At 36.5% G+C, this 26645-nt stretch overlaps 1 protein-coding gene across 7 annotated transcripts in view; it reads right to left on the bottom strand.

Moving 5' to 3' along the window:
• Positions 1-26645, bottom strand: part of UTRN (utrophin) — a 580797-nt gene that overhangs the window by 326749 nt on the left and 227403 nt on the right. For all 7 annotated transcript variants that reach the window (XM_023183788.2, XM_023183779.3, XM_023183783.3 and 4 more), the window contains 7 exons: positions 23281-23472; positions 22260-22432; positions 14206-14356; positions 12135-12310; positions 7707-7842; positions 5970-6119; positions 2523-2598 (listed from right to left, as the gene is read on the bottom strand). In XM_023183788.2, the coding sequence (XP_023039556.2) occupies positions 2523-2598; positions 5970-6119; positions 7707-7842; positions 12135-12310; positions 14206-14356; positions 22260-22432; positions 23281-23472 (1054 nt within the window). The remainder of the gene's footprint in view (positions 1-2522; positions 2599-5969; positions 6120-7706; positions 7843-12134; positions 12311-14205; positions 14357-22259; positions 22433-23280; positions 23473-26645) is intronic.

Here is a 26645-nt window from a genome sequence, read left to right as displayed (position 1 = left end):
CCAATCAAACTTATGTTTAGAAAGCATCACTCTATCTGCTATTAGAGGAATAGGTCATGGAGAAGTACCGAGGCAAGAATAGAATCGGGATTATGAGTTAGGGGTATATTCCAATAATCTAGATAGAAAGATGAGGGTGTTCAAGACCATGGAAGTAGGTAGAATGGAACATGGAAATGATGCTACTTGCTGATGGCTTGAATATTAATTCCAGAGAAGAGCTGAGGTTGACTCCAAGTTTATTGGCCTAAGGACTAGGTGAATCATCTACAGTTAAAAAAAAAAAAAAAAAAAAAACAATGTCTACAGTTCTGGGGACTGGTAAGCATAGGTACAGAAGAGAATTTACAGGATTGTAGTATATCCAATGTTATGTAATATTGTACATCAGTTTAAATGAGTAAATTAGAACTATATGCATCAAAAAGGTATGGCAATAAGGATGATCTAGTAGAGTATTAGAGAAAGAGGATATGTAAGCAGCCCAGAGAAGGTGGGATCCTATGCATAAGTGGAGGAGTTTGTCTTAGAAAGGAAAAGAGATAATAACCCTTTCTCTGAACAAGAAGGAAGTATGTAGAGTGTATGAGTACAGCTTCAGGTAGTTTGATGGATTCTCCGGTGGGAAAACGAAAAAGATTTTATCTGGAAAAAAAAAAAAAAAAACTTTTTAATTTTTTCTCATTAAAAATGAGATGAGGTCATTAGTTGAGAAATGAGTACCAAGGAGTACTCAGAAGAAAGTATGGTAGGACTGTCTCTTAGTGCTGAGTGCTTATTTGAGATAGATAGTCATAGCTCTGAAATGAGTACAGTCAGCAAGGTGTTGGCAAGGATGAACCTCAAAAACATTATGCTAAGTGAAAGAAGCATCGTACGATTCCATTTATATGAAAAATCCAGAATAGATAAATCCATGGAGACAGAATGCAGATTGGTAGTTGCCAGGGCCTGGGAGTAGGAGGGAATGAGAAGAAACTGCTTAATGAGTAAGAGGTTTTACTTTGGAGTGATAGAAATATTTTGGAACTAGATAGAAATAGTGGTTGTACAACATTTTGAATGCATTAAATGTCACTAAATTGTTCACTTTAAAATAGTTAATTTTATTTTCTAAATATAATGTTAAAAAGAAGAAGGAACTGCATTAAAACATTGTGTAGGAGGAGAGAGACATACTAAGATTAGCTTCAGGTCTCAGGCCCGTCCCAAGAACAAATAACTTGTTAAAAATGAGCCATCCACCTAATGGAAGTTGTAGCTTCGCTGTTAGCTTTTTATACTTCTAAATATGTATTCAAATTTCCCTGCTCTTTTACCATAATGAAGTTTTAAAATGAAAGATAACCCAAGACGATTTTATAAAATGCATCAAATCCATTCCCTATGATTATGGAGTTGAGTTTGTATTTGCAAAGCAGCAGTACCCAAATGTCAACTCAAGTGTTCTGAATATTAATCAAGAAACTTGATCAGGCCCCCAGGTATTTTTTGTGCAAATTTCCAGAAAGACAAGTAATAAAGAACACAAACATGGCCCTCAATTAGCTTGCAAGCTCAAAAAATGAAAAAAAAAAAAAATCTTGTCTCTCATCACTTTTTCCAAAACTTGAGGGGAAGGAGGAGGAGAAGAAGAAAAGAAAAATAAGAGGAATAAGAGAAATAAATAGGACCGGGAAAAAAAAAAAAAAGAGGCAGAAGAGGTAGAGGTGGAGGAGGAGGGAAGAGGTAGAAAGCAGAAGGTGGACATGGAAGTCAAGGAGGAGGAGAAGGAGGAGGGAGAAGAAAAAAGCAAGGAGGAGCAATAAAAAGAATCAGCAGAAGCAGCTGGCAGGGTGTGAGTGGACAGTTAGTTAGTCACATTTGGGGTTTTGCCACGTGACTCAACAGAGGAAGAGCAGGGCATGATGGTTCAAAAAATCTACAAGGCAGTGGTGACAGTGGCTATGGGGCAGCAGCCTGCTATCTAATCCGGATAAAGAGAGAAGGAAATAGTGGAAAACATTCTTCTTTCTCCACATTCAAGTGAGAAGGATTTGTCTCCTAGCATGGAGAATGCTTCTAAATCCCCATCTCCCACCTGCTTCCCAGGATATCTAAGCCTTTTGTTCTCAGTCACAATCAAGGTCTAATTACATATCCTAACCAAGCTCACATTAACACAGCAAGTTATAGCTGATTTCCTGCAAAGCTGCATGGACCCTGAAAACTAGTCCCCAGTTTTTGCACCTAGCCTCTCATCTTCCCTTCAGCAGGACCTGTGGATGCCCAGGTAGCCCTGGAGTCCAGAGAAAGGCCAGCCTTATCTACCATGAGAACAAATGCCTTGCCCATACTGGGCAGCCAAATGTGTCTTGGGTTTAAGAAGATGTTTTCTTCAAATCATTGAAAGTAGATTAAATAAAGAAAATGGCACAATGTTACTAAATAAAGTCTTTCTAATTCATATGTGAGGCTCATATCACAAAATTTTACTATATTGATTTTTAAAAAAATTTTGTTAAAGATAAACTATATCTTACCAGCAATCCTTGTCTGTGAAACAGAACTGGGCTCCTGGATGCACTCCTTCAGGGTGGTAGGCACTTCTCTGCAAATCTACCGCATCAGGACAAACAGAAAGAGAAAAATACTATATAAATAAAGATGATTGTAGTTCAAAAGAGGAGGTGTTATTCTGAATGGCAGCTCTGCCACTCTTCTTCCCCTAACCACCTAAACTTCTGGCTGTACATTCACTCTCCACTGCAATCTTGTTTGAGCCCGTAACTCTGCTGACACTGCTATCAAAAACACCAACCAGTCCTTAGCTGTCCTGACCCATGTGTACCAGTTAATGCTGTCCACTCCCCCTCCCTGGAATTCTGTTATCGCTCTGCAATTCTGGCTTTCCTCCTGCCTCTCTGGCTGGCTCTCCTCAATTTCCTTCACCAGCTCCTTTTCCTCTGCCCATCCATCAAATACCAATATCCTCCAGGGTAGGTGTGTTGCTCTTCTAGCCCTTCACCCTGGGCTCTCCCTGAGTCCTGGTTTCCAAAGGTTTCAGGAATCAAATAGAGTTTCGAGAGGCTAAAGACTGCCTAAAACATATCTTCAGTCCAGCCCTTTCTGTGAACTAGATATTCAGACATGTCCAAATCTGAATTCCTTTTCCCTGTCTTCCCTGATACCCATTTCATAAACTCTTCTGAAGATTCTAACTAATTTTTCTGTATCAATTCTTAGGATCACTCCATCTATCTCTGTAGTAAAATTATAGCAATGTTTCAAAAACATGACTTTCCTCTGCTTAAAACCCATCAATAGCTGCCCACTACCCTCAAAGTGGCAGACTGTTTGCAACATGGAGCTCAAATGCCTTGTGATGCACAGTGAGTCCTCCAGGCTCTCATCTCTGAGAACATCCCTCAGCCTTTCATTCTACATTGAGCTACTTCCTGCACCTATATATACACTGTGCTCATTCTCTATCTCTTCTAGACACTTTCATTTGCCACTTCTCTCTACATTGCCCTTTCCCTCATTCTTCACCCGACCAATTCTTATTCATCCTTCATAAATTAACCGGAATGTGATCTTTTCAACAAAACCCTCCACAGCTACCCCTCAAAGCCAGGCAGGTGCTCCACCTTTATGTGCCCATCAGTACCCGGATGTTAGAATTGCTTGTCTACTGGTCTCATCCATGATAAGCTCCTTGAGTTAGAAGGAATGCCATGCTCTTTAATGCATTCCTATCTCTTAAAATGATACCTGGCAGAAAGTGAGACTCCAATAAAAACCTATTGAGTGAATGAATGAGTGTATGAATGAATGAAATATCCCATATCAGAATTAACCAAAGAATGTTTCTTGAGATTTTCTGCACAATGAGCATTCTTAGCCCCAGACATTCATAATTCACCAAAGTGAATTATATTAAAATCTACATGAAATCCTGCAATAACAAAAGCTCTAGCTTTGTCTGACACAGTGCACCCAAATTAACCACTGTGCCCTTTTCTGCAGAATACCCACTGATACCTTTCGTGTTAAATAAATATGTGTGCTCTGACTGAATATGGACAGCCTTTCTGGCAAGGGACACAAGACCTAATATGTCTGGAAAGGAATGTAGGGGAGAGAGAGCAGTGGATATTGTAGGAGAGATCAGATGATGCCAGGCCATGAGAAGTCTCATAAGCCAAAAATGCATTTTGGCTTTGACCCTGAGCAAGAGAAAACCATTGGTGGACTTTGCTCAGAGAAGTCACTTGATCTGAAATGTGTTTTAACCAATCATATTGACTGCTTTGTCTAGAACAGAATAACAAAGGGCAAAGGAAGAAGCAGGGGAGATCAGTGGGGCAGACTTTGTAGTCATCAAGGCAAGACATAATGGCAGGCTTGAAAAAAGTTAGTGGCAATGGGGGTCGTGAGAAGCAGTCAAATGTATGATATTTTTTGACCTAAGAAGAGGTGAAAGAATTGTAGCGGAAACATCTACGTGCCATCTGACATCTACAACTGTCAAACTTCTGCTACGTTTGCCTTCTCATATGTAGCCATCTGGCTAGCCTATAAACCATCCATCCAGTAGATATGCACTTTCAAGGAAAAGCTGATAATGGTGACTGAGGTATAGTTGTTGGTTTGGGGGTTTTCTTTGCTTCTTTTTGTGATAGAATTCATATACCATAGGATGGACTCCAATGTTTCTGACTTAAGTAATAATAAGGATGAAACTTCCATTGACTAAGGTGGGAGATGTACATGAAGGCACAGAAGGGAGACGGATAGCAAGAGCTCGATTGTGTATGTTAGTTTGAGGTGCCTACTAGACATTTAAGGAGAGATGTTGAGCAGGTAGTTGTATATGCAAGTCTAGAGTATGCAGAAAGGTCCAGACCAGAGATACACATGTGTGAATCACAGTGACTCAACAGGCAGTGAGACCAGATCAATAAAGCACCTGTATCATTAGTTATAGAGTAATAGCTACCATTTAAAGAGGATGAGAGAGAATATGCCTGATATGGAGTCCATCCAAATCAAGGACAGAGATAAATCCATTTAATGTCCTATATAGACCTCATACTCTGATATGGTATGTACCAGGTCAAACAAACAAACAAACAAAAATCTATGATTTTATCTACTTTTAACAGTTCAATGGCAAAAAAATAATAATAATGGTAGGAGGGAAAAATATCTTAGTTGTATTTGTAGTCATATGCCATTACATTTCACTGGAACCTAGTAAATATATATTTAACGAATAAAATCACTGAAAATAAACATACATGTGTGAAAAGTCATGTGCAAAATCAGGATGCTATTTTCTTTCTTGTTTGTTTGTTTGTTTGTCTTATGAGACAGGGTCTCCCTGTCTCACCCAGGCTGGGGTCCACTGGAGTGACTGCAGCTCACTGCAACCTCCACCTCCCAGGTATAGGCAATTCTCGCTCCTCAGCCTCCCAAGTAGCTGCGATTACAGGCATGTGCCACCATGTCTAGCAAATTTTTGTATTTTTAGTAGAGATGGGGTTTCACTCTACTCTACTAAAGAAGAGTGTTGGCCAGGCTGGTGTCAAATTCCTGGACTCATGTGATCCCGGCCATCTCAGCCTCCCAAAGTGTTGGGATTACAGGTGTGAACCATTGCACCCGGCTCAGAATGCTATTTTAAGGTCTTCATTTTCAGAATATAATTACTGGAATTTTCTTACCTAATTCCAACATATATTCATTATTTAATGTAGTATATAATGTATGAATCCCCTAGGCCAAAGAGTTCCATATAAAATAAAAAGTATTCTTCCAGAATATATGCCTCTGTCTATGACCGATAAAAAATATAAACATTAGTAAGCTTTAGTAAAATTTGCCCCATTTGGATATACTTGAAAGTAAAGCAGTTACATGATCCCACATCTCTGACAACAAAATCAATCAATTTGAGATATGTGTGATAGTAACTTTATACACACCTTATTCCAGGTCATATTTACAGTCCTTAAGCTTTCTGAAATTTTATCCCTTTCAGGTAAACTCAGACTTTTATCTGAAAGCATCTCCAATTCAGTTCTATTCAGCCATTTGAGTTTTTCAGCGTGTACTTCCATTTCTTGAGTTAAGTCCTGGAGAAGTTAAAAGACAGGTGTGGTTAGAAGGTAGTCAGATAAGGGAAAGTTCAAGAACTGTATTAGAAAGCTTTTTGACATTATATAAATGTAAATATCTAATTTGTTAAGTGAAAAAGAAACTTATAAGAAGCTTAAGCTTATGCTAACAAATGATGACTAACAGGGGAGTGAGCACATGCCTTCCGTGTGTATTTTTGCAATCCTGGGCACAAACGTGCTCTCTGGTACTCACTGTCTCTTAAACCAGATCATATATTATTCTTACATTGCTAATTTAACATTCTGTTGTTATCTCCTCCTTGCTACTCCATCCTAATATACTGTCCCACCTTTTCTAACTCTCCCCGAATTGTTTACAAAAGAGACATTCCCAAAGAAACTATTGAAAATTTTAGATAAAAAAGGAAGTTTATTAGATATTGTCACATTTTAAAAAGAAAACATAATATATGTTTCACAAAATATTTTTCATTATTCAATGTTTCTTTCTCAAAATGTTTCAATCATACTTCTTTATAGACAAAATTTCTGATTGAATTAGTAAGTAACCTTTCACATACACTTTTATGCTTGTACATGTATGAATACACACTCATAATTTCTTTTTTTTTTTTTTTTGAGACAGACATAGTCTCGCTCTGTCGCCCAAGCTGGAGTGCAGTGGCACAATCTTGATTCACTGCAACCTCTGCCTCCTGGGTTCATGCCATTCTCCTGCCTCAGCGTCCCGAATAGCTGGGACTACAGGTGCCCACCACCAAGCACAGCTAATTTTTTTTTTTTTTTTTAAGTAGAAATGGGGTTTCACCGTGTTAGCCAGGATGGTCTCAATCACCTGACCCTGTGATCTGCCTGCCTTGGCCTTCCAAAGTGCTAGGATTACAGGCATGAGCCATAGCATCCAGCCCACAATTTCTTTTTTAAAATAAAAATGTGAGCATATTATGCTGAGTGTTCTGCAACAAGTATTTTAATTTTTAACACAAAAAATAAATATTTATGAATACAAAATTTATGGATATTTAGATATATTTATACATCTACATATGTATGAATTTTTATAGATTATATACATATACAACCATAAACAATACTTGTTAGTTGCAAACCAACAAAGAAAATCTGATTAATACAACCATGATGCTAAACCCATTGCAAGCTGCATTTTGTTCCTCAACAAGTCACTCCGATAATTACTGATTATTATCTATAAAGTTGAGTTTTGCAGCTTTATAGATAATAATCAGTAATTGTCTTCCAAATCTAAAAACAAAAATTCTGTATTTCATAGACCTATTGTATTTTAAAATGATAAAGTCAGTTTACAATATCCTAAAAATCTTTGGTCTAATACTGACACCATAACAGTTTGTTCTTTTTATGTAAGTGAAGTTTAAGCTCTGCAAGACCAAAATTATAACTGCTTTTTAAAAAAATAAAAGATATTTCTCTTTCAAGTTCACCGCATTTACCAAAAAGTGCTAAGTTTCTTTTCCCTTTTCTTCTTCAGACATGCAGTACATGATCCTGAAGTATAATGTTTGGGCACCAAAGGCATAGAGAGAGCAATAAACAACTTACTCTTAATTCTTGCAGGTTTTCTCCCAATTCGGTGGTCGATCTCTTTTGCATAGCATGTTCAGCCTTTGTTAACCAACAGATAAGCTCATCTAGCTGATGCCTGTACTCCATCACCTGCTTGCTTTCTCCTTTCAGCCTAAAAGAATATATTATTTAAAAATATTGAGGAAAAAATGCCCAATTAAGCAGAAAGTTATATATTTGCTTTGGATATCCTGAATAAATATTTCTCAAAATAAATAATTTCTAATAATTATTTTAATATGTATTTTTAAGTGAAACTATGTATTCTACAATGCTAAAGACTGCTTAATAATAGACCAATAAGTTTTTTCTTCATTAAATTCAAAACTATTGAAACTAAAGATTATTATCTTCCCCCATTATAAAAAATTATGTAGAAATTCAATACAAAAGACTTTTTAAAAGTTAGATACCACTCTGCAACATAATGGAATTTTTTTAAAACATGAAAAATGTCTTTATCTAAAATAATAGGGAAAGAGCATAATTCTCTTTGAGTGTTCCACGAATACTGAAAGGAATCATTATATGACATGTTATCACATTAGGTGGTAACTATTACTCTACTTTATTCATAGGACAGAAAGAATAAGAACAAAGCAAGGTACCAAGAATGGGAGAATCTTACAAGTATTAGGGAAGACAAGAAACATGTGAATTTGGCTTGTTTATTAAAATAACCATTATATTTGAATATAGAACTAAGTTACAAAAAGATGTAGAAAAAAAGCAAAAATTTTAAATGATGCAAGGAAAACAGTCAAATGAATACAAAAAAGGAACTGCCTCAATTAGATCTTTATAGTGTTATAAGAATAACATTTATAAGAATATAAACCATCTGTCAGAAGATAGGAATATGATTAGAATTCATATGACAAATACGATTATGTGTTTTTTAAAAGGATTTGAAAGCTATTAAAAGCCTGGTGGTATCTTTATTTTTATAGCTGCTATAATTAACTGCTGGTTTAAAAACTGAATGCAATTTTTAAATGAATTATATCATATCATCCCTAATAAGAATTTATGTTTTTACAGCTAGGAGTTTTCATTTTTAATGACAAAAGGTCTAACATAATCTTGCAATACATGTAATAAAATACTAAATAATACTCACATATTTAATAAACAGTCAATATTTAATGTATAATGTTTAAAAAATGAAAATCACTACAAATTCATAATTTTTAAGTATCCATCGAGAAAGAATGCTCCTTTGAGATTAAAAATAAATAAATACGGCAATAGCACTAATTACTAAGACTAAACCAAGTAATCTACCCTCCATAGTGAAAAGTATTTAACTTAAATAATGACTTTGGAAACACCCAAAATACTATTATAGGCCTTTGTTTCCAAAAAAGGTTGAAATTTCACTTTCCAATGTTTCATGATCATGACTAATTTAGTACTTTGAAAACGGAACTATAAAGGAAACTAGCATTATCAAGTGATTTCAATAAGATATATTTGAGTCACCCAATATTTTCATCTGTAAATTAGCTAAATAAAATCTACCTTTTAAATGTTACCTCCAAGAGTAAAAACAAATTATAAATTCATGTTCTAACAGAAGATAACAATTGCTCACTAACAAATAACCCACTGGGCATGGTGGCTTATGGCTGTAATCCCAGCACTTTGAGAGACTGAGGCAGGAGGATCACTTGAGCCTAGGAGTTCAAGACCAGCCTGGACAACATGGTGAGACCTTATTTTTACAAACAATTTAAAATTCTGCTGGGTGTGGTGGCACGCACTTGCAGCCCCAACTACTCAGAAGACTAAGGTGAGAGGATTGCTTGAGTCCAGGGGCTTAAGGATGCAGTGAGCTATGACTCCACCATTCCACTCCAGCCTGGGTATCAGAACAAGACCTTGTCTCCAAAAAAGGGAAGAAATAACTCCGCAGGTTGCTGAACTATGCAAATACTTAACTACAGGCACTGAATACAAAAACAAATTGAACTGCGTGATAATTTTCAATGACTTTATTAACAATATATATAGAATCTACCCAAGATGGTCCCAATTTAATATAGACTACAAACCTAAAATGAAGTTTAGCATTAATTTATGAAGATAAATATTATTTTAGTCAAAATATAAGCTGTTGGAGAAGAGATTCATTATTCTTTTCACTTCCAAAAAATGAGTAAAAACATGTATTAGCTTCACCTTGTGAGTTTTAGCAGCTGTAATTACCACACTCCACAGAGATCTATCTTTAGAAGAATTTCTGCATTCATTGTTAAAACCCTCCCAGAAGATACATGTTTTTCCTTAAAAAGGTCTAGGAGAGGACAGGCATAGTGGCTCATGCCTATAATCCCAGAACTTTGAGAGGCCAAGGCCAGCAGATCAACTCGAGGCCAGGAGTTCTAGACCAGCCTGGCCAACATGGTGAAATGCCATCTCTACTAAAAATATGAAAATTAGCCAGGCATGGTGGCAGGCACCTGTCATCCCAGCTACTAAGGAGGCTGAGGCATGAGAATTGCCTGAGTTCGGGAGGCAGAGGTTGCAGTGAGCTGAGATCATGCCACTGCACTCCAGACTGGGTGACAGAGCAAGACTCTGTCTCAAAAAAACAATAAAGGTCTAGGAGATAAATCATTTCAAGCTAAGACCCTCCGTGCAAACTGAATAGCATGACATATAAGATCTTATGGGACCTCATTTTCCAATCCTTCCCCTGGTCATTGAACCCTCCTCTCCTTTCAATCCTTTGCAGATCTCTCACATGAGGATGCCATTCATACCTCCCACCTCTGCTGTTTTACTTCTTCTGCCTAGAAATTTATAGGAAATTGCTACAAATGCTTTAAAACTCAGCTTTGGCATGCTTCCTCTGTGACACTTAAATTCCACAGCCCATCATATCTGCCTCTGTGACACTCTTATCTCTTTAACGATGTTTTCTTTCATCATTTTCTTATTGTTAGCGTTCCTTAATCATACTTGTATCTTCAGTGCTAAACATAAAGCTCAATAAATATCAATCAAGTCGTTAATCAATCATTGGCAAAATTCAGCAATACGCTTAGAGAGTAAGTTCTAAGCTAACTTTCTTTCATCAGAAGTAGATACTTTAGGTGTTTACTATGAATAGTCAAGGCATGTACATTTTGCAAACACTATTGCATTTAATCCTCATGACAATCCTCTGTGGTGATATCATAGTTCTCATTTCCAGAGGAAGACACTTTGGCCACAGAGTTCTGTGTTCTTGTGTTCTTTCTAAGTTTGTACAGCGTAATATTTGAGAGCATAAGATAGCACGATCGCTTACTTTCTATGACATCTTGGACAAGTTACTTAACCTCGCCTCTCTTAGCCTCAGTTTCTAAAGCTGTACAAGGCCTAACAGTTGCCTAAGAGGTGAGTCATGACTTCTAAACAAGGCAATGTGTGCAAGGTGCCAAATACTCTCTCTGCCATGTGGCAATCTCTCAACCAAAACATACAAATTACTATTTGTCTCTTAACAAAACACACAAAATTATAGATTTTTTAAATGAAAAGCAACTGTAGGTCACATGATCCTTGAATATTTTAGGTTGCATAATACTGGACCTGATAAAGTATTAGATTGGCCTTTCACAAAATGATAGCTTATCACTAAAATAAAACTTCATCAACAGAGTTAAAATTAACAGAAAAAAAAATCATGCAATTTTTAACCCTAAACTACCAGTAAGAAACAAACAAAAAAGATCATTAATGATGAAATACATGAAGCAAAGTAGAAATCATTCATTAAATCTTGACTGTCTCGGAAAATAATGTCAAATAATTTTAAATATGGAAATTGTGTATAGTGTTGAGCATTATATTCCTTGGTAGTCAAACATATTTGCAACCAGAAGATGCCCAAATAAAATCTGAGTCATTGTAACATAATCTGACATAAAAATTAATAATACTATATTTGTATATTACATAGATGAAGAACTTTCTTATTTGCAAAGCACGAATAGAACACAACATTTGACACTAAAACAATTTAGTGAGACAGATTACTAAGGTAGGCTCAGTCAGGAAATAAGTAAAGGGAAGGTCTGATCTTGAACCCAAACTTTCAAACCTGAAACCTGGAGTTTCAGTTATTTCAACTACTTTAAATTCCCACCGTAATCACCGTATCATAATAAGCAGTTGTAAATAAAAGGAATAAAGGTGTCTGGTTTTTACATATGTAACATTTGAGTAGAAAAGTGACACTTTATGGACAGCCTAAAAAAATACAGGAAGGGGGAAAGTGGGCAGCAGAGGTCTTAAATGTCAGTAAAATTCCTATTATAATGTCAAACAATAAAAGAACTCATTGGATTGCACCTTTAAAGATTCTATTCAAAATATGTTCACTCTTGTGCCTGCAAACAATCATAGCTAAATCACCTTGGCTGCCTATCCTTCACTTCTGCAATGATTGCATCCCAACGTTGGTTTAAACCTGCCAGTTTGTCTTTCAAGAAGCTTCCATCTGCCTGGGAGAGTTTCTGCACAATCCCATCCCCAGTTCTGTTTAGTGCTGCAAAACTGGGCCGGTGGCTGCTGATGCCCTCCTCAAGTTCCTGTAACAGAGCACAAGTCAAGATTAATTTCACCAATAATTAAATGATTCTGATGCAATGAATCCACCCAAGTATTGTGGTATCAATTTAAGTGTGACAGAAACAAATTCCTGGAAAGATATTTTATGTTAAAAAAAAAAGGCATTTTAAAACAATTTAATTACATTTCAATGAACATGCTAAATGAAATCTATTTTGAAATCTAACCCATCCTCATGAATATCATCAGGCAAAATACAAGGAAATAGGACAGCCTAATAACTAAAACGAATAATAGCTGTTTACATTAAAGCATAAGAATCAATCATGTTTGATGAAAATGAGTTGCTCATCTTCTTCCAAACAAGTACTTGAAGGCACTGCTTTAAAAAATTATATACCCCAATATATCCTTATATCCTTGTGTTCTACCATATACAAGTAAACCTAAATGTGCATTTTACTAAGATATTGCTTCACTGGTTGATATGGTTTGGTTGTGTCCCCACATAAATCTCATATTGAATGGTACCTCCCATAATCCTCACATGCCATGGAAGGGACCCAGTAGGAGGTAATTGAGTCACAGGGGTGGTTACTCTCATGCTGTTCTAGTGATAGTGATCTGATGGTTTTATAAGGGACTTTTCCCCCACTTTGCTCAGCACTTCTCTCTCCTGCCACCATATGAAGAAGGACATGTTTCTTTCCCCTTCCACCATGATTGTACATTTCCTGTGACCTCCCCAGCGACGTTGACCTATGAGTCAATTAAACTTCTTTCCTTTATAAATAACCCAGTCTCAGGTATGTCTTTATTAGCAGCATGAGAACAGACTAATACACTGGCCTACAAGTGTTTAAGTAACAGATTAAATGGATATTTTCAAGTCAAATTTAAACACTTATCTGTAACTCCAAAAATAAGAAAAATGCATTAACACAATTATTTATTTATTTATTTTTTTTATTTATTTTGAGACAGAGTCTCGCTCTGTCACCCAGGCTGGAGTGCAGTGGCACAAGCTTGGCTCACTGCAACCTCCACCTCCCAGGTTCAAGTGATTCTCCTGCCTCAGCCTCCCGAGTACCTGGAACTGCAGGTGCCCGCCACCACACCTGGCTAATTTTTTGTATTTTTAGTAGAGATGGGGTTTCACTGTGTTAGCCAGGATGGTCTCGATCTCCTGACTTCGTAATCTGCCTGCTTTGGCCTCCCAAAATGCTGAGATTACAAGTGTGAGGCACCGCGCCCGGCCGCATTAACACATTTATATGAAAAATAAATGAATTCTCTTTAACTTGTCGTGTCCTTCTAAATAAAATACATTTTAAAAAATTAATAAAAGAGAAAACATTTTTATCAATGGCAGAATTGAAATTGTGTGTGCTTTCTATTGTTATTTTTAAAGAGCTGTTGTCATCAGCAGAACTAACTTTGTGTTATATTTTCCCAAGACTGAATTAGACTTACATGAGCAGCTGCCCTGCTGTCGCTCCAGAATAATTTACTTTATGATAATTATCAATGATACAAAGAAAAATGAGATGCCTAAGTGTTTTAAGTACAAAAAACACAGGTGAGGCATGCAAATATTTTTTTCTGTTCTTAATATAGTCTTAGGCATAACATTTTACAAATTGTATTCTAAATATAAAATTGTTTAATAAAATTGTATTTCACATTACCCACTAAAGAGTATTTTTATTTATATTTCTTTGAAATCTTGATTGAAACTTGTGATTGACCAATTTCTTAAATTTTTATAACTGGTAACAAGAACTGGAACAAAAATTACAAATTGTCCATTGGCTTCTGAAAAAATAATATATTTTGCCCCTACTTCTGAAATCTGTCTTAACAGGCGTACACTAACCATATGTGTAATCCCCCTCCTCTAACAGAAAACACTTACCTGCTGATGTATCCTGGCTTTCTCTAAGTCCAGGCTGCCACCTGGAGCACAGGTATCAACCAGTAATTCTTCTGCCTCTGTTATCCACTGTGTGAGGTCATTAAGGTCACAATGGAACTGTCTCCATTCTTCCATAGCCCTATCAAAATAACTAGAGGACAACAAACAAAATAAAATAGGTTTCCAAACTTTCCAGGACTGCCTAGGAGCAATTTTTCTAGAAAAGAAAATCAAATCTCATTTAAACAGAAAGACCTCAAAAAACTGAATTCACAGCCTATTGTTCCACAAAATCAATTTTCGTAGTGGGATACAGGTAATAATTCCTCTTAGAGATACAAGCATCACACCAAGGGCAAAGCAATCTGCTCACACCACAAGCTACCAAATCCTCTCTCTCATACATACACACATGCACACTCATACACACACACATACTCATGAACACACTCAGGCACACATTTGAGCAGCTTTTTAACTAAAAAGACATAGCCTTTTCTGGCTTGAAAAATCAGGATCAATTAGTTGTAGGCATGTTAACCCATCCAACTTTATACATTTAACATTTAAATACCATGAAATATAAAATATGATTCATTATTTTCTTGGGGAAAAATATGTCGTTTTAATACCAGAACACTTAATTCCTGGCAGGAATAAAGCACAAAAAGCCAAAACACTTCAAAATGCCCATATACTCCTTTATCTATATGTTATATACAGAATTGTGTCCAATCAAAATTCTTATGTTGAAGCCCTAACCCCACAATGTGACTGTACTTAGAGATCGAGCTTTTCAGGACACAAATAAGGTTAAAAGAGGTCATAAGTGTGGGGCTCTAGTCTGAAAGGACTGGTGTCCTTACAGTAAGTGGAAGAGGCACCACAGAGCCCTCTCATGTGAGGACACAGCAAGGTGGCCATCTGCAAGCCAGTAAGAGAGTCCTCACTAGACATCAACTCTACTGGCACCTTGATCTTGATCTTCCAGCCTCCAGAACTGTAGGAAAGTAAATGTCTGTTGTTTAAGCCACCCAGTCTACGTTATTTTATTATGGCTGCCTGAGCAGATTAACGTACTTCGGGTAATCACTGGTCCTGAGGGTCCCATTTACCTAAATACAGCAAAGTATGAAACTGCATGCAGAGCCCAAGTTATGCAATGAGACAGAGGGCTATTGAGATTTCTGTTTAAACTAAATTCTTCTAAAGATGGTAAAGTAAAACCGAGTGCTTGTCATATTCAGAATACATGAAACAAGTATAAAAAGGAAAAGTTTTATTGGACTAGGATCCTAAATAATTTTTTCTCCTATCTTTTTGTTTAGAGTAATGGAGCAGAGTTTTAGAAATGATCACTGAGATCTTAACAATATTAATAAAATTTATATTTTATGTAATAAGGTACATATTTTTAAATAAAATGGCTCCTAATATCAATAACCCCTAAATAATGTGTATATCGTCTTTTTCCATGAAAATTACTTTTAAAATTTTGCTAATACTGCCCACAGTAAAGCAATCTTCTATTAAGCATGAAAAAAAAAAAGCACTTTTAAAAAAAAAGGCACTACGAGATGATATTAAGACACTCATTGTCACTTGCAAAAATTCACAGTAACTACACAACAATCACAATTTCCAAATTCGGGATGCTATAAGACTGTTTCAAAGATCTAAAGACTTTGAAAATATAAACATTAAACTTAGAAAGTATCATCAGTGAAAGAGAGGAAAAAAGTGGCGGATAGAAGAAGGACTAACTTGCAGCTCCCACTCAGACAAACAGCAGCATGTGCAGACACAGAGTGGACTTTTGTCCCAAGAACTACTGCAGGAACACACCAGGAAAACTGAGAGAATCTACAGACCCTTTGAAGGAGGTGGAATGCTGCTGCATGCTGCATGGGAGAGCCGAGGAACTGGAGACCAGCTTGTGCTCTCATCTGGGAGACTTGCCACCTGGGGCAAGTTCTGAACCCTGCTCACCAGCTGCCTAGAAATAAACCCAGTGCTGTTGGGTAGGCTGGGGGGTGGCAGCAGAATGAGGTCCTGATAGGAGTGAGACTGGCCTTTTGGTCCGTGGGCTGTGTGGAAGCTGAGTGAGGCCTGCCACTGCAGGCTTCCCCCCACTTCCCTGGTGACCTGTGTGATGCAGCAGAGACAGCCATAATGCCCCTGGGAACATAACTCCACTGGCCTGGGAACCACACCCCTATCCCCTACAGCAGCCACAACAAGCCATGCACAAGGAGAGTCTGACTCAGATACACCTAACCCTGCCCCAACCTGATGGTCATTCTCTACTCGCCCCAGTAGCCAAAGACAAAGAACATAATCTCTTAGGAACTCTATGGCCCTGCCCACCACCTAATCCTGTCTATAGTACTGCAGCTGATGCTCTCTTGTAAGCACCATCTCCTGGCTGGGGGCCAACGAATAGAAAACCAGCGAACTAAACCAAAATACAACCAAGGACTCTCACAGAGTCCACTTCACTCCCCTGTTACTTTCACCAGACCAAGTGCTGGTATCCACAGCTGAGAGACCTGAAGACGGATCACATCACATCATGGGACTCTTTGCAGACACTCCCCAGTACCAGCTCGGTGCCCAGTAGCTCTGCTGGATGGCTAGCTTCAGAAGAGAAATAACAATAACTGCAGTTCAGCTCTCAGGAAGCCCCATCCCTAGGGGAAGGAGGAGAGCACCAAATCAAGGGAGCTCTTTGTGGGACAAAAGAATCAGAAGAGCAGCCATTGAGTCCCAGATCTTCCCTCTGACATGTTCCACCCAAATGAGAAGAAACCCGAAAAACAATTATGGTAATATGACAAAATAAGGCTCTTTAAAACACCTAAAAAGATCATACTAGGCTGGGCACAGTGGCTTATGCCTATAATCCCAGCACTTTGGGATGCCGAGGCAGGCAGATAAACTGATGTCAGCAGTTCAAGACCAGCCTGGCCAACATGGTGAAACCTCGTCTCTACCAAAAATACAAAAATAAGCTGGGTATGGTGATGCATGCCTGTAATCCCAGCTACTCAGGAGGTTGAGGCAGGAGAATCGCTCAAACCCGGGATGCGGAGGTTGCAGTGGGGAGATCATGCCATTGCACTCCAGCCTGGGCAACAGAGTGAGACTCCATCTCAAGAAAAAAAAAAAAAAAAAAGATCACACTAGCTCACCAGCACTGGATCCAAATCATGATAAAATCTCTGAATTGCCAGAAAAAGAATTCAGAAGGTCAATTATTAAACCAATCAAGGAGGCACCAGTGAAAGGTGAAGCCCAACTTAAAGAAATGAAAACAATGACACAGCATATGTATGAAAAAAATCTCCAGTGAAATAAATAGCAAAATAAAAACAATCACAGCTTCTGGAAATCAAGGACACACTTTGAGAAATGCAAAATGCACTGGAAAGTCTCAGCAAGAGAATCAAACAAGTAGAAGAAAGAATTTCAGAGCTCAAAGACAAGGTTTTTGAATTAACACAATCTGACAAAGAAAAAGAAAAAAGAATTTTTAAAAATGAACAAAGCCTCCACGAAGTTTGGGATTAGGTTAAAAGAACAAAGAATAATTTGTGTTCCCAAGGAAAAAGAGAAATCTAAAAGTATGGAAAACATATTTGAGGGAATAATTGAGGAAAACCTCCTGGCTTTGCTAGAGATCTAGATATCCAAATACGAAAAGCTCAAAGGACAGCTGGAAAATCCATCACAAAAAGATCATTGCCTAGGCACATGGTCATCAGGTTACCTAAAGTCAATAAGAAGGAAAGAATATTAACAGTTGTGAGGTAAAAGTATCAGGTAATCTATAAAGAAGAACCTGTCAGATTAACAGCGGATTTCTCAGCAGAAACCTTATAAGCTAGAAGAGATTGGGGTCCTATCTTCAGCCTCCTTAAACAAAACAATTATCAGCCAGGAATTTTGTATCCAGTGAATCTAAGCTTCATAAATGAAGGAAAAATAGTCTTTTTCAGACAAATACTGAGAGAATTTGCTGCTACCAAGCCAGCAAGATAGAAGCAGCTCTAAGTCTTGAAACAAATCCTAGAAATAGAACAAAATAGAATCTCCCTGAAGCATAAATCTCAGCCAGGTGTGGTGGCTCACATCTGTAATTCCAGCACTTTGGGAGGCCAAGGTAGGCAGATTACCTGAGGTCAGGAGTTTGAGACCAGCCTGGCCAACATGGTGAAACCCCATCTCTACTAAAAAGTACAAAAAAAATTAGCCAGGCATGGTGGTAGGCACCTGTAGCCCCAGCTACTCAGGAGGCTGAGACAGAGAGTTGCTTGAACCTGAGTGGCAGAGGTTGCAGTGAGCCGAGATCATGCCACAGCACTCCAGCCTGGGTGACAGAGCAAGACTCTGTCTCAAAAAAAAAAAAAAAAAAAAAAAGCATAAATCTCAATAAATCTCAAAGAACCTGTTAACTATAACAAAATTAAAAAAAAAAAAAAAAAAACAAGGTATTGAGGCAACAAATATCATGATAAATAGAACAATACCTCATATCTGAATACTAACATTGAATGTAAATGGCCTAAATGCTCCATTTAAAAGATACAGAATAGAAGAATGGATAAAAATTCGCCAACCAAGTATCTGCTGTCTTCAAGAGACTCACCTGAAACATAAAAACTCACATAAACTTAAGGTAAAGGAGTGGAAAACGATAGTCCATCCAAATGGACACCACAAGCAAGCAGGAGTAGCTATTCTTATATCAGACAAAATAAATGTTAAAGCAACAGCAGTTAAAAAAGACAAAAAGGGACATTATATAATGATAAAAGGACTAGTCCAACAGGAAATTATCACAATCCTAAATATATATGCACCTAACATGGGAGCTCCCAAATTTGTAAAACAATTACTACTAGACCTAAGAAATGAAATAAACAGCAACACATTAATAGTGGTAGACTTCTACACTCCACTGATAGCACTACACAAGTCATCAAGACAGAAAGTCAACAAAGAAACAATGGAATTAATCTATACCCTAGAACAAATGGACTTAACAGATATTTATGGAACATTCTAACCAACAACTGCAGAATATATTTTCTATTCATGAGCACACAGAACATTCTCCAAGATAAACCATGTGATAAGCCACAAAACAAGTCTCAACAAATTTAAGAAAACTAAAATTACATCGAGTACTCTCTCAGACCACAGTGGAATAAAATTGGAAATCAACCCTGAAAGGAACCCTCAAAACCATGCAAAATATATGGAAATGAAATAACTTGCTCATGAATGATTACTGGGTCAACAATGAAATCAAGATGGAAATTTAAAAATTATTTGAACTGAATGATAATAGTGACAGAACCTATCAAAACTTTTATGATATGGCAAAAGCAATGCTAAGAGAAAAGTTCATAGCATTAAATACCTTCATCAAAGAGTCTAAAAGAGCACAAATAGACAATCCAAAGTCACACCTTAAGAAACTAGAGAAACAAGAACAAACCACACCCAAATCCAGCAGAAGGAAAAAAAATAACCAAGATCAGAGCAAAACTAAATGAAAGTGAAACAAACAAGCAAAATACAAAAAAATAAATGAAACAAAAAGCTAGTTCTCCAAAGAGATAAATAAAATTGATAGACTATCGGTGAGATTAACCAAGAAAAAAGAAAGGATCCAAATTAGTTAAATTAGAAACAAAATGGGTGATCTTACAACTGATGCCACAGAAATACAAAAGATCAAGGCCATTATGAACACTTTTACCTGCATAAACTAGAAAACCTAGAGGAGGTGGATAAATTCCTGGAAATATACATCCCTTCTAAATTAAACCAGGAAGAAACAGAAACTCTAAACAGACCAATGACAAGCAGCAAGATTAAAATCATGATTAAAAAATTACCAGCAAAAAATAGTCCAGGACCCGATGGATTCAGAGCTGAATTCTATCAGACATTCAAAGAAGAATTGGTACCAATCCAACTGACACTATTCCCAAAGACAGAGAAAGAGGAAATCCTCCCTAAATCATTCCATGAAGCCAGTATTACCCTAATACCAAACCCAGAAAAGGACATAACAGAAAAGAAAACTACAGACCAAATCCATGATGAAGATAGATGCAAAAATCCTCAACAAAATACTAGCTAACTGAATCCAACAGAATATGAAAAAGAGAATAAACTATGTTCAAGTGGGTTTCATGCTGGTGATGCAGGGATGGTTTAAAATACACAAGTCAATAAATGTGATACACCACATAAAGAGACTTAAAACAAAAATCACACAATCATCTCAATAGACTGAGAAAAGGCATTTGACAAAATCTAGCATCACTTTATGATTAAAATCCTCAGCAAAATTGGCATAGAGGGAACATACCTTCAGGTAATAAAAGTCATCTATGACTTTTAGCCCACAGCCAACATTATACTGAAGGAGGAAAAGTTGAAAGCATTCCCCCTGAGAACTGGAACAAGAAAAAGATGCCCACTTTCACTACTTCTATTTAACATAGTACAGGAAGTCCTAGACAGAGCAATCAGACAAGAGAAAGAAAGAAAGGGCATCCGAATCCATTAAAAGGAAGTCAAACTGTTACTGTTTGCTGATAAGATGATCATATACCTAGAAAACCCTAAAGACTCATCCAAAAAGCTCCTAGAACTGGTAAATAAATTCAGCAAAGTTTCAGGATACAAAATTAATGTACACAAATTAGTAGCACTAAAAATTAAAAAATAAAAATAAAATTGAGGTGTAATTTAACACTATTACATTGGCAAAGATTTTTTTAAACAATAAAAAAAAAACTGTCAATGTTAGTAAGGGCTCAAAAAGAAGGGCATTTTTACAAATACTGTTGGCGGGGTAAAGTAACCAATTTCATGATATAACATGGAGGTTTAAAATGTCATTATTTTTAAAGACATTTGTCTGTATCTAATGATCAAGCCTAAAGAAATGTAAGTAAGGATAAAGATGTACATAAAAGAATGTTCTCCAAACGTACAAAGGGAAAATTTGTAAAATCCAACAAAGCAACATACCAAAGGCCACTAAAAGCTATCTTTTCAAGGATTAGTCACATTGAAATATGTGGGCTAAAATAGAAAAAAAGACAAGGAACAGGATGCCTAGTTTTGTGCGTATGTCTCTCATTACCCAAAGTATTATTCTGTGTTCCCTTTCCTCTTATACAGCACTTCCCATTGGGTTATTTCATAATTTATTTGCCTTTCCATCACATCCACAGCTACTGGCAAAAATCTCAACTGTTTTCATTTCTACCTATTAACAGGCCTGGTCAAAATCTAGTAAAAAGAAGGCTCAAAAGCATTCATTTAAACAGATGGTTATAAAAAAGAGTTTGGTATTATATATGGATTCTAATTATCTGTAGCTGCCTCTGTTCTTCACTCACATTAATTATCAAGTGTGCTGAGAAAGTGAACATTAATGAAAAATTAATTTTTTTAAAGAGAATGGACACAATTTAGACACTAAAAATTAGAAGTGCTTCCATATTATTAAGATATTGTGTTATAAATGGTCATCTATACATGATCACATTCCTCCTTTAAGGAACTATACTTATCACAATTTATTAAACAGGGCATACAGCCGGGCACAGTGGCTCACACCTGTAATCCCAGCACTTTGGGAGGCTGAGGCAGGCAGACTGCCTGAGGTCAGGAGTTCAATACCAGCCAGGCCAACATGGTGAAACCCCATCTCTACTAAAAATACAAAAATTAGCCAGGCGTGGTGGTGTGCACCTATAACCCCAGCTACTTGGGAGGCTGAGGCAGGAGAATCTCTTGAACCTGGGAGGCAGAAGTTGCAGTGAGCCGAGATCGCGCCATTGCACACCAGCCTGGGTGACAGAGCAAGACTCCTTCTAAAAAGAAAAAAAAAAAAAAAAACACAGGGCATCCTAAAAGGATATGAAACATGTTCTCATTAATCTCAATGTCCACACGACCCTTTTCATGGCCCATGAACTTGCAGGCAATTTTTTAAATGAAACATTAATTTCATTTATACCTACCCCTTCCGATCACTGTACATTCTACTAATTCTGTCCCATTTTGCATTCAGCTGAGTAAGTGTATCTCTGATCTGAATGGCTTCAGGTCCAGAGGCTTCAAGGATGACATCTGGCTGTTTTTCATGAATGACTGCGATCTGCTCTCCAAGTTTGTCCAGTTGGTCTTTGACATTCTAAAAATATATTGTCATAGATTAACAAAATCCAGCAAAGTAACAAAAAAAGGAATCACAGATGACCAGAAATTTATATTGTAGAACACTCATTTGAAATAATAATGAGACATAATCATTGTTAATCACAAAAACTGGAAACTTTTTTAAAAAATAATACCCTGTTCTGGCCAAAGTGTGTGGAATATGCTACATAATATACCAATGGCAGGAAAAGAAATCCTCACAATAGTAGCATTTGTGTATGACACATGAAAAGCTTCAGTAACATTCTCTATAGGTAATGAGGCATTTGAAGCTGGAAATACTGATATTTTCAAATATCTAATAATGCTAGTTTAAATGAGAGGAATGCACTATCAAATCCATATTATCCGTGAGTTTATTTTGACTTTAAATATAAATGCAATCAAGTTATATGAAAATGCCTTGCTAGAATTTAAAAGTTTAATTAACTTACAATCAAGATGCCATTCCCCACCTCAACAACTGGCCAATTTTAAACCATTATAGATTGCCTGATAAATGCCGACAATTAACATCAACTGACAATCTAGTTTACAAGACAGGAAGGTGGTCTATGTCTCTGTTTAATTTTAAACGAAGGCTCTGATGTTGCAAATAATTTATAACTGTGCACACTTAACAATCCATACCCACTTTTTAAAAATTCAAAATGTTTTATGTTTTCTTGGACAATGTAGGAAAGCTTTACTAGTCATACATATTATTAATCCCCTGGCACAAACTGTAAAAGATATCGACCATCTAAGTAGGCACGAGAACAAATTTCTTCCTCTACTTCTGCATTAACTATGGCCATTCAAACACAGTGCCTGGAGGTCTACCTTCAGAGAGTCTTCCTGAAAACAGAAGTCTTTGTAGATAGCAGTGTTGAGCTCTGGAATATTAAGCGATAATTCAACATCATCCATGCAAAGTAAAATTTTGTTAATTTCAACCAGATAATCTGTAGGAAGAAGTGATGATCTAATTCCAGAAGCAAGTTGACCCATTTTCCTCTGTTGAATAGGGAATGCCTACAAAAACAGCAAAAAAAAAAAAAAAAAAAAAGTATTAAAATACCCCCACAATGAATAATAACAAATTAAGAAAATATATGACTATTGTGTGAAGGAATGAAATATCATGAACCAAATTTTTAAAACTTAGTTTTAATGTTTTCTATTATAAACCTACCTTGCAACAGAAACCCTTAACAATCTGTATTCTAATTTTCATCTGCAGCATGCTATTAAACAGTATAAGTATGTTAATAACTTGACAGGCTTTAAGGTCTATGTCATCTAAACTCAGCAAACAAAAAACATAACAATTCCTTTCTTGAATTGTTGAAAGAATGAGAATATGTTGCCAATCATAAAGTTCTGTATGAAATAAAACATGTTGATACCATTATTATTTCACACTTTTAAAAATATCACAATTTTAAAATTGCACCTCACTGCTAAAAATATAAGCAAGTTAAACATGTTTCCATAACACAACATGAAATACACAAAGGGTTTTGATTAAAATAATATCCAGGTAATTCAGTATGTAATCTTAACCTCTGAGAATAATATTACAGAGCAGGAATATCCTACATGAGAAAACAGATCATGAAGTGCCATATTTAGACAGACTTGAGCCTCTATGGACTACTCATCTGCCCTAATATAGATTTTCTGGATCCTCTTCTCAGATCTTTCTTTTTCATTTTTATTTTTTTGGTGGGGTGGGGACAGAGTATTGCTCTGCCTCCCAGGCTGGAGTGCAGTGGTGTGATCTGGGCTCACTGCAACCTCTACCTCCGGGTTCAAGTGATTATCCTGCCTCAGCCTCCTGAGTAGCTGAGATTACAGGTGTGCACCACCACGCCCAGCTAACTTTTATATTTTTAGTAGAGATGGGGTTAAATCATGTTGGCCAGGCTGGTCTCAAACTCTTAGCCTCAAGTGATCAGCTGACCTTAGCCTCCCAAAGTGCTGGGATTACAGGCATGAGTCACTGCACCCAGCCCTCTTCTCAGAGCTTTCTAAACAATAAAGTGCTCTCTGGGAGGGACCACCAGTCCTTCAGGAGTTCAAATCCTCTACTCCTGGATGGCTACAATTTAATAAACGCTGTCTATTACCACTTCCAAAGGGCCAAAGTGCAGCTGCTCATGAATTAAGGTACCTTCCTTGATAATTTCACTTCTCCTATGTTGAACTTCTAAAAAAATTATAATCATCTGTAAATTCGAGATGATAGTTAAAATGATCACAAACGCATGTTAATTTAGTTAGTGATCTTGAAAATGGTTACAAGGCAATCTCTAAATGAATCCAAGACTCATGACTAAAATCATTGAGTGGATAACATGGTGTTGAACCTAGAGGACTGCATTATTGCCTCCTAGAATTTGTAAACTGCTTTCATCAATTGATGGGCAGTTCTGGATAGCCAGGTTAGAAGCAGGTCTATAGATTTTTTGACTTTAACAACAGAACTAGTTATACTTGTCACCAAGATTAATGTTATTATCCTAATGCCACATTTTTACAATTTAGTCAGAGAGCATTTCTAGATGTTTACCCATATGTCTAAGGAAGCGAATTCTGTGTTTTAAGCAAATATAAAAGAATGCTGAAATAAATAACATATCTACCCAGAAACCAGCTACGAAGAAAAAGATGCTAAGTATTTTTTAAGAAAAGAAAAAATCAAAAATAATTCTTTCGGATTTTCATTTCAAATAAGCCAATGTTTTTATTTTGGAAGATCAGAAAACTAGGTTCAATTGTTCTCCCTCTTAACTTTAAGGAAAAGAAAATAGCCCAATGAAAGTGTTTCTAGGTTGAGTAATCATGTCAAAAAAGTAAAAGAGGAAACTGGGACCCATTTTCCTTCTTGGCTTCCCATTCATTAGCCAAAATTTTGCTGGAAGGTCATCTGTTTTCCAAAAGTCCAAAAAACTCCTGACATCCAACTACTTTATTATACTTGTAGGACATTTACCTTTGTAGTACTTTCCTCATTTAGCACCACTAGATAATACATGTCACATAGGTAAATATTGAGAGCCACTTTTATACCTCAGCTACTACTACAAGACTGGAATTCCTGTGCTGCTTCTTCAGTTACATAACGGATTGTCATTCTGCAAGACCACACGTACCTGAAGCTTTAGAATAAACTAGGGAGGTCAGTAGGTATCATAGAGTTCCAAGTTTAAAAAATTCACATTCATTAAGACAGTCTCTTTTTCTTTTCAGACTATAAGACAATCCAAGATTTTTCTGAGTCTTCACACTCTTACAGAGGCAGCAAGGCAGTTCAAGATTTAAACATGTGCTTTCTGTATTCCTGAAATTGATTTTTTTTTCCCCCAACAGAGTGATCAATCAAAATGCCCTAGGACTAAAAAAATGTCCTCAAGATCTGACCGAGACATTACTTCTGGACAATTTTATTTTTAAAAAATTCTCCTAGGACACGGAAACACAAATATACTAGAGGTCAGTACTGACATGAGACAGTGTTACATGATGTAGCTCACAACATATAGCAAACTCCAGATTAAAGAGATTTTTAAGTGACTGTTTTATTAAATTTCTAAGTTTTGTTTTTACCAAACCACAGGAAAAACCTAGAACTAAACAGAATTGAATATTCATCAACTTTCTGGAGGATAAAAACTTTTTAGATCCCAAAACAGGAACCCCCAAAAAATCACTAAAGAAAAACATAGTCACCTGTGGCTAAACGAAAATTTTAAATGGTTGCATCTTAAAGGTAAAATAGTTAGAAGATAAATATCAAAAAGTAATACGTTATAGCAACTATGGCAAGTGGTTAATATCTTTAAAAAGTGCTCATACATAATTTAAAAACAGTAATACTCTAGTAAACAAATTGGAAAAGGTCACTTAACATATTTCAAATAAGACAATGAGTCCTGTAAACTAGTGCTTCTCAATCCTAATTGTACATTACAATCATTTACAAATGTTTTGTGTTTTGCTTTTGTAAATGCCCACACCTAGGTCCAACCTGAGAGATTCTGATTTAACCAGTTCAGGAATTAGATTTTGGCACCGTAGTTTTTTTAAAGCTCCCCAAAGTAATTCTAATGTTCACAGTTAAGAATCATATCAGTTTGAAAACTATAGATTTGAAGTATGTATCATAGTTGGCCTACCAATGTTAGTAAAGCCAGAATGAAATT

Source organism: Piliocolobus tephrosceles, chromosome 5, assembly GCF_002776525.5.
Source record: "Piliocolobus tephrosceles isolate RC106 chromosome 5, ASM277652v3, whole genome shotgun sequence".
Lineage (NCBI taxonomy): Eukaryota > Metazoa > Chordata > Mammalia > Primates > Cercopithecidae > Piliocolobus > Piliocolobus tephrosceles.
This window is presented reverse-complemented; position numbering and strand designations above follow the sequence as displayed.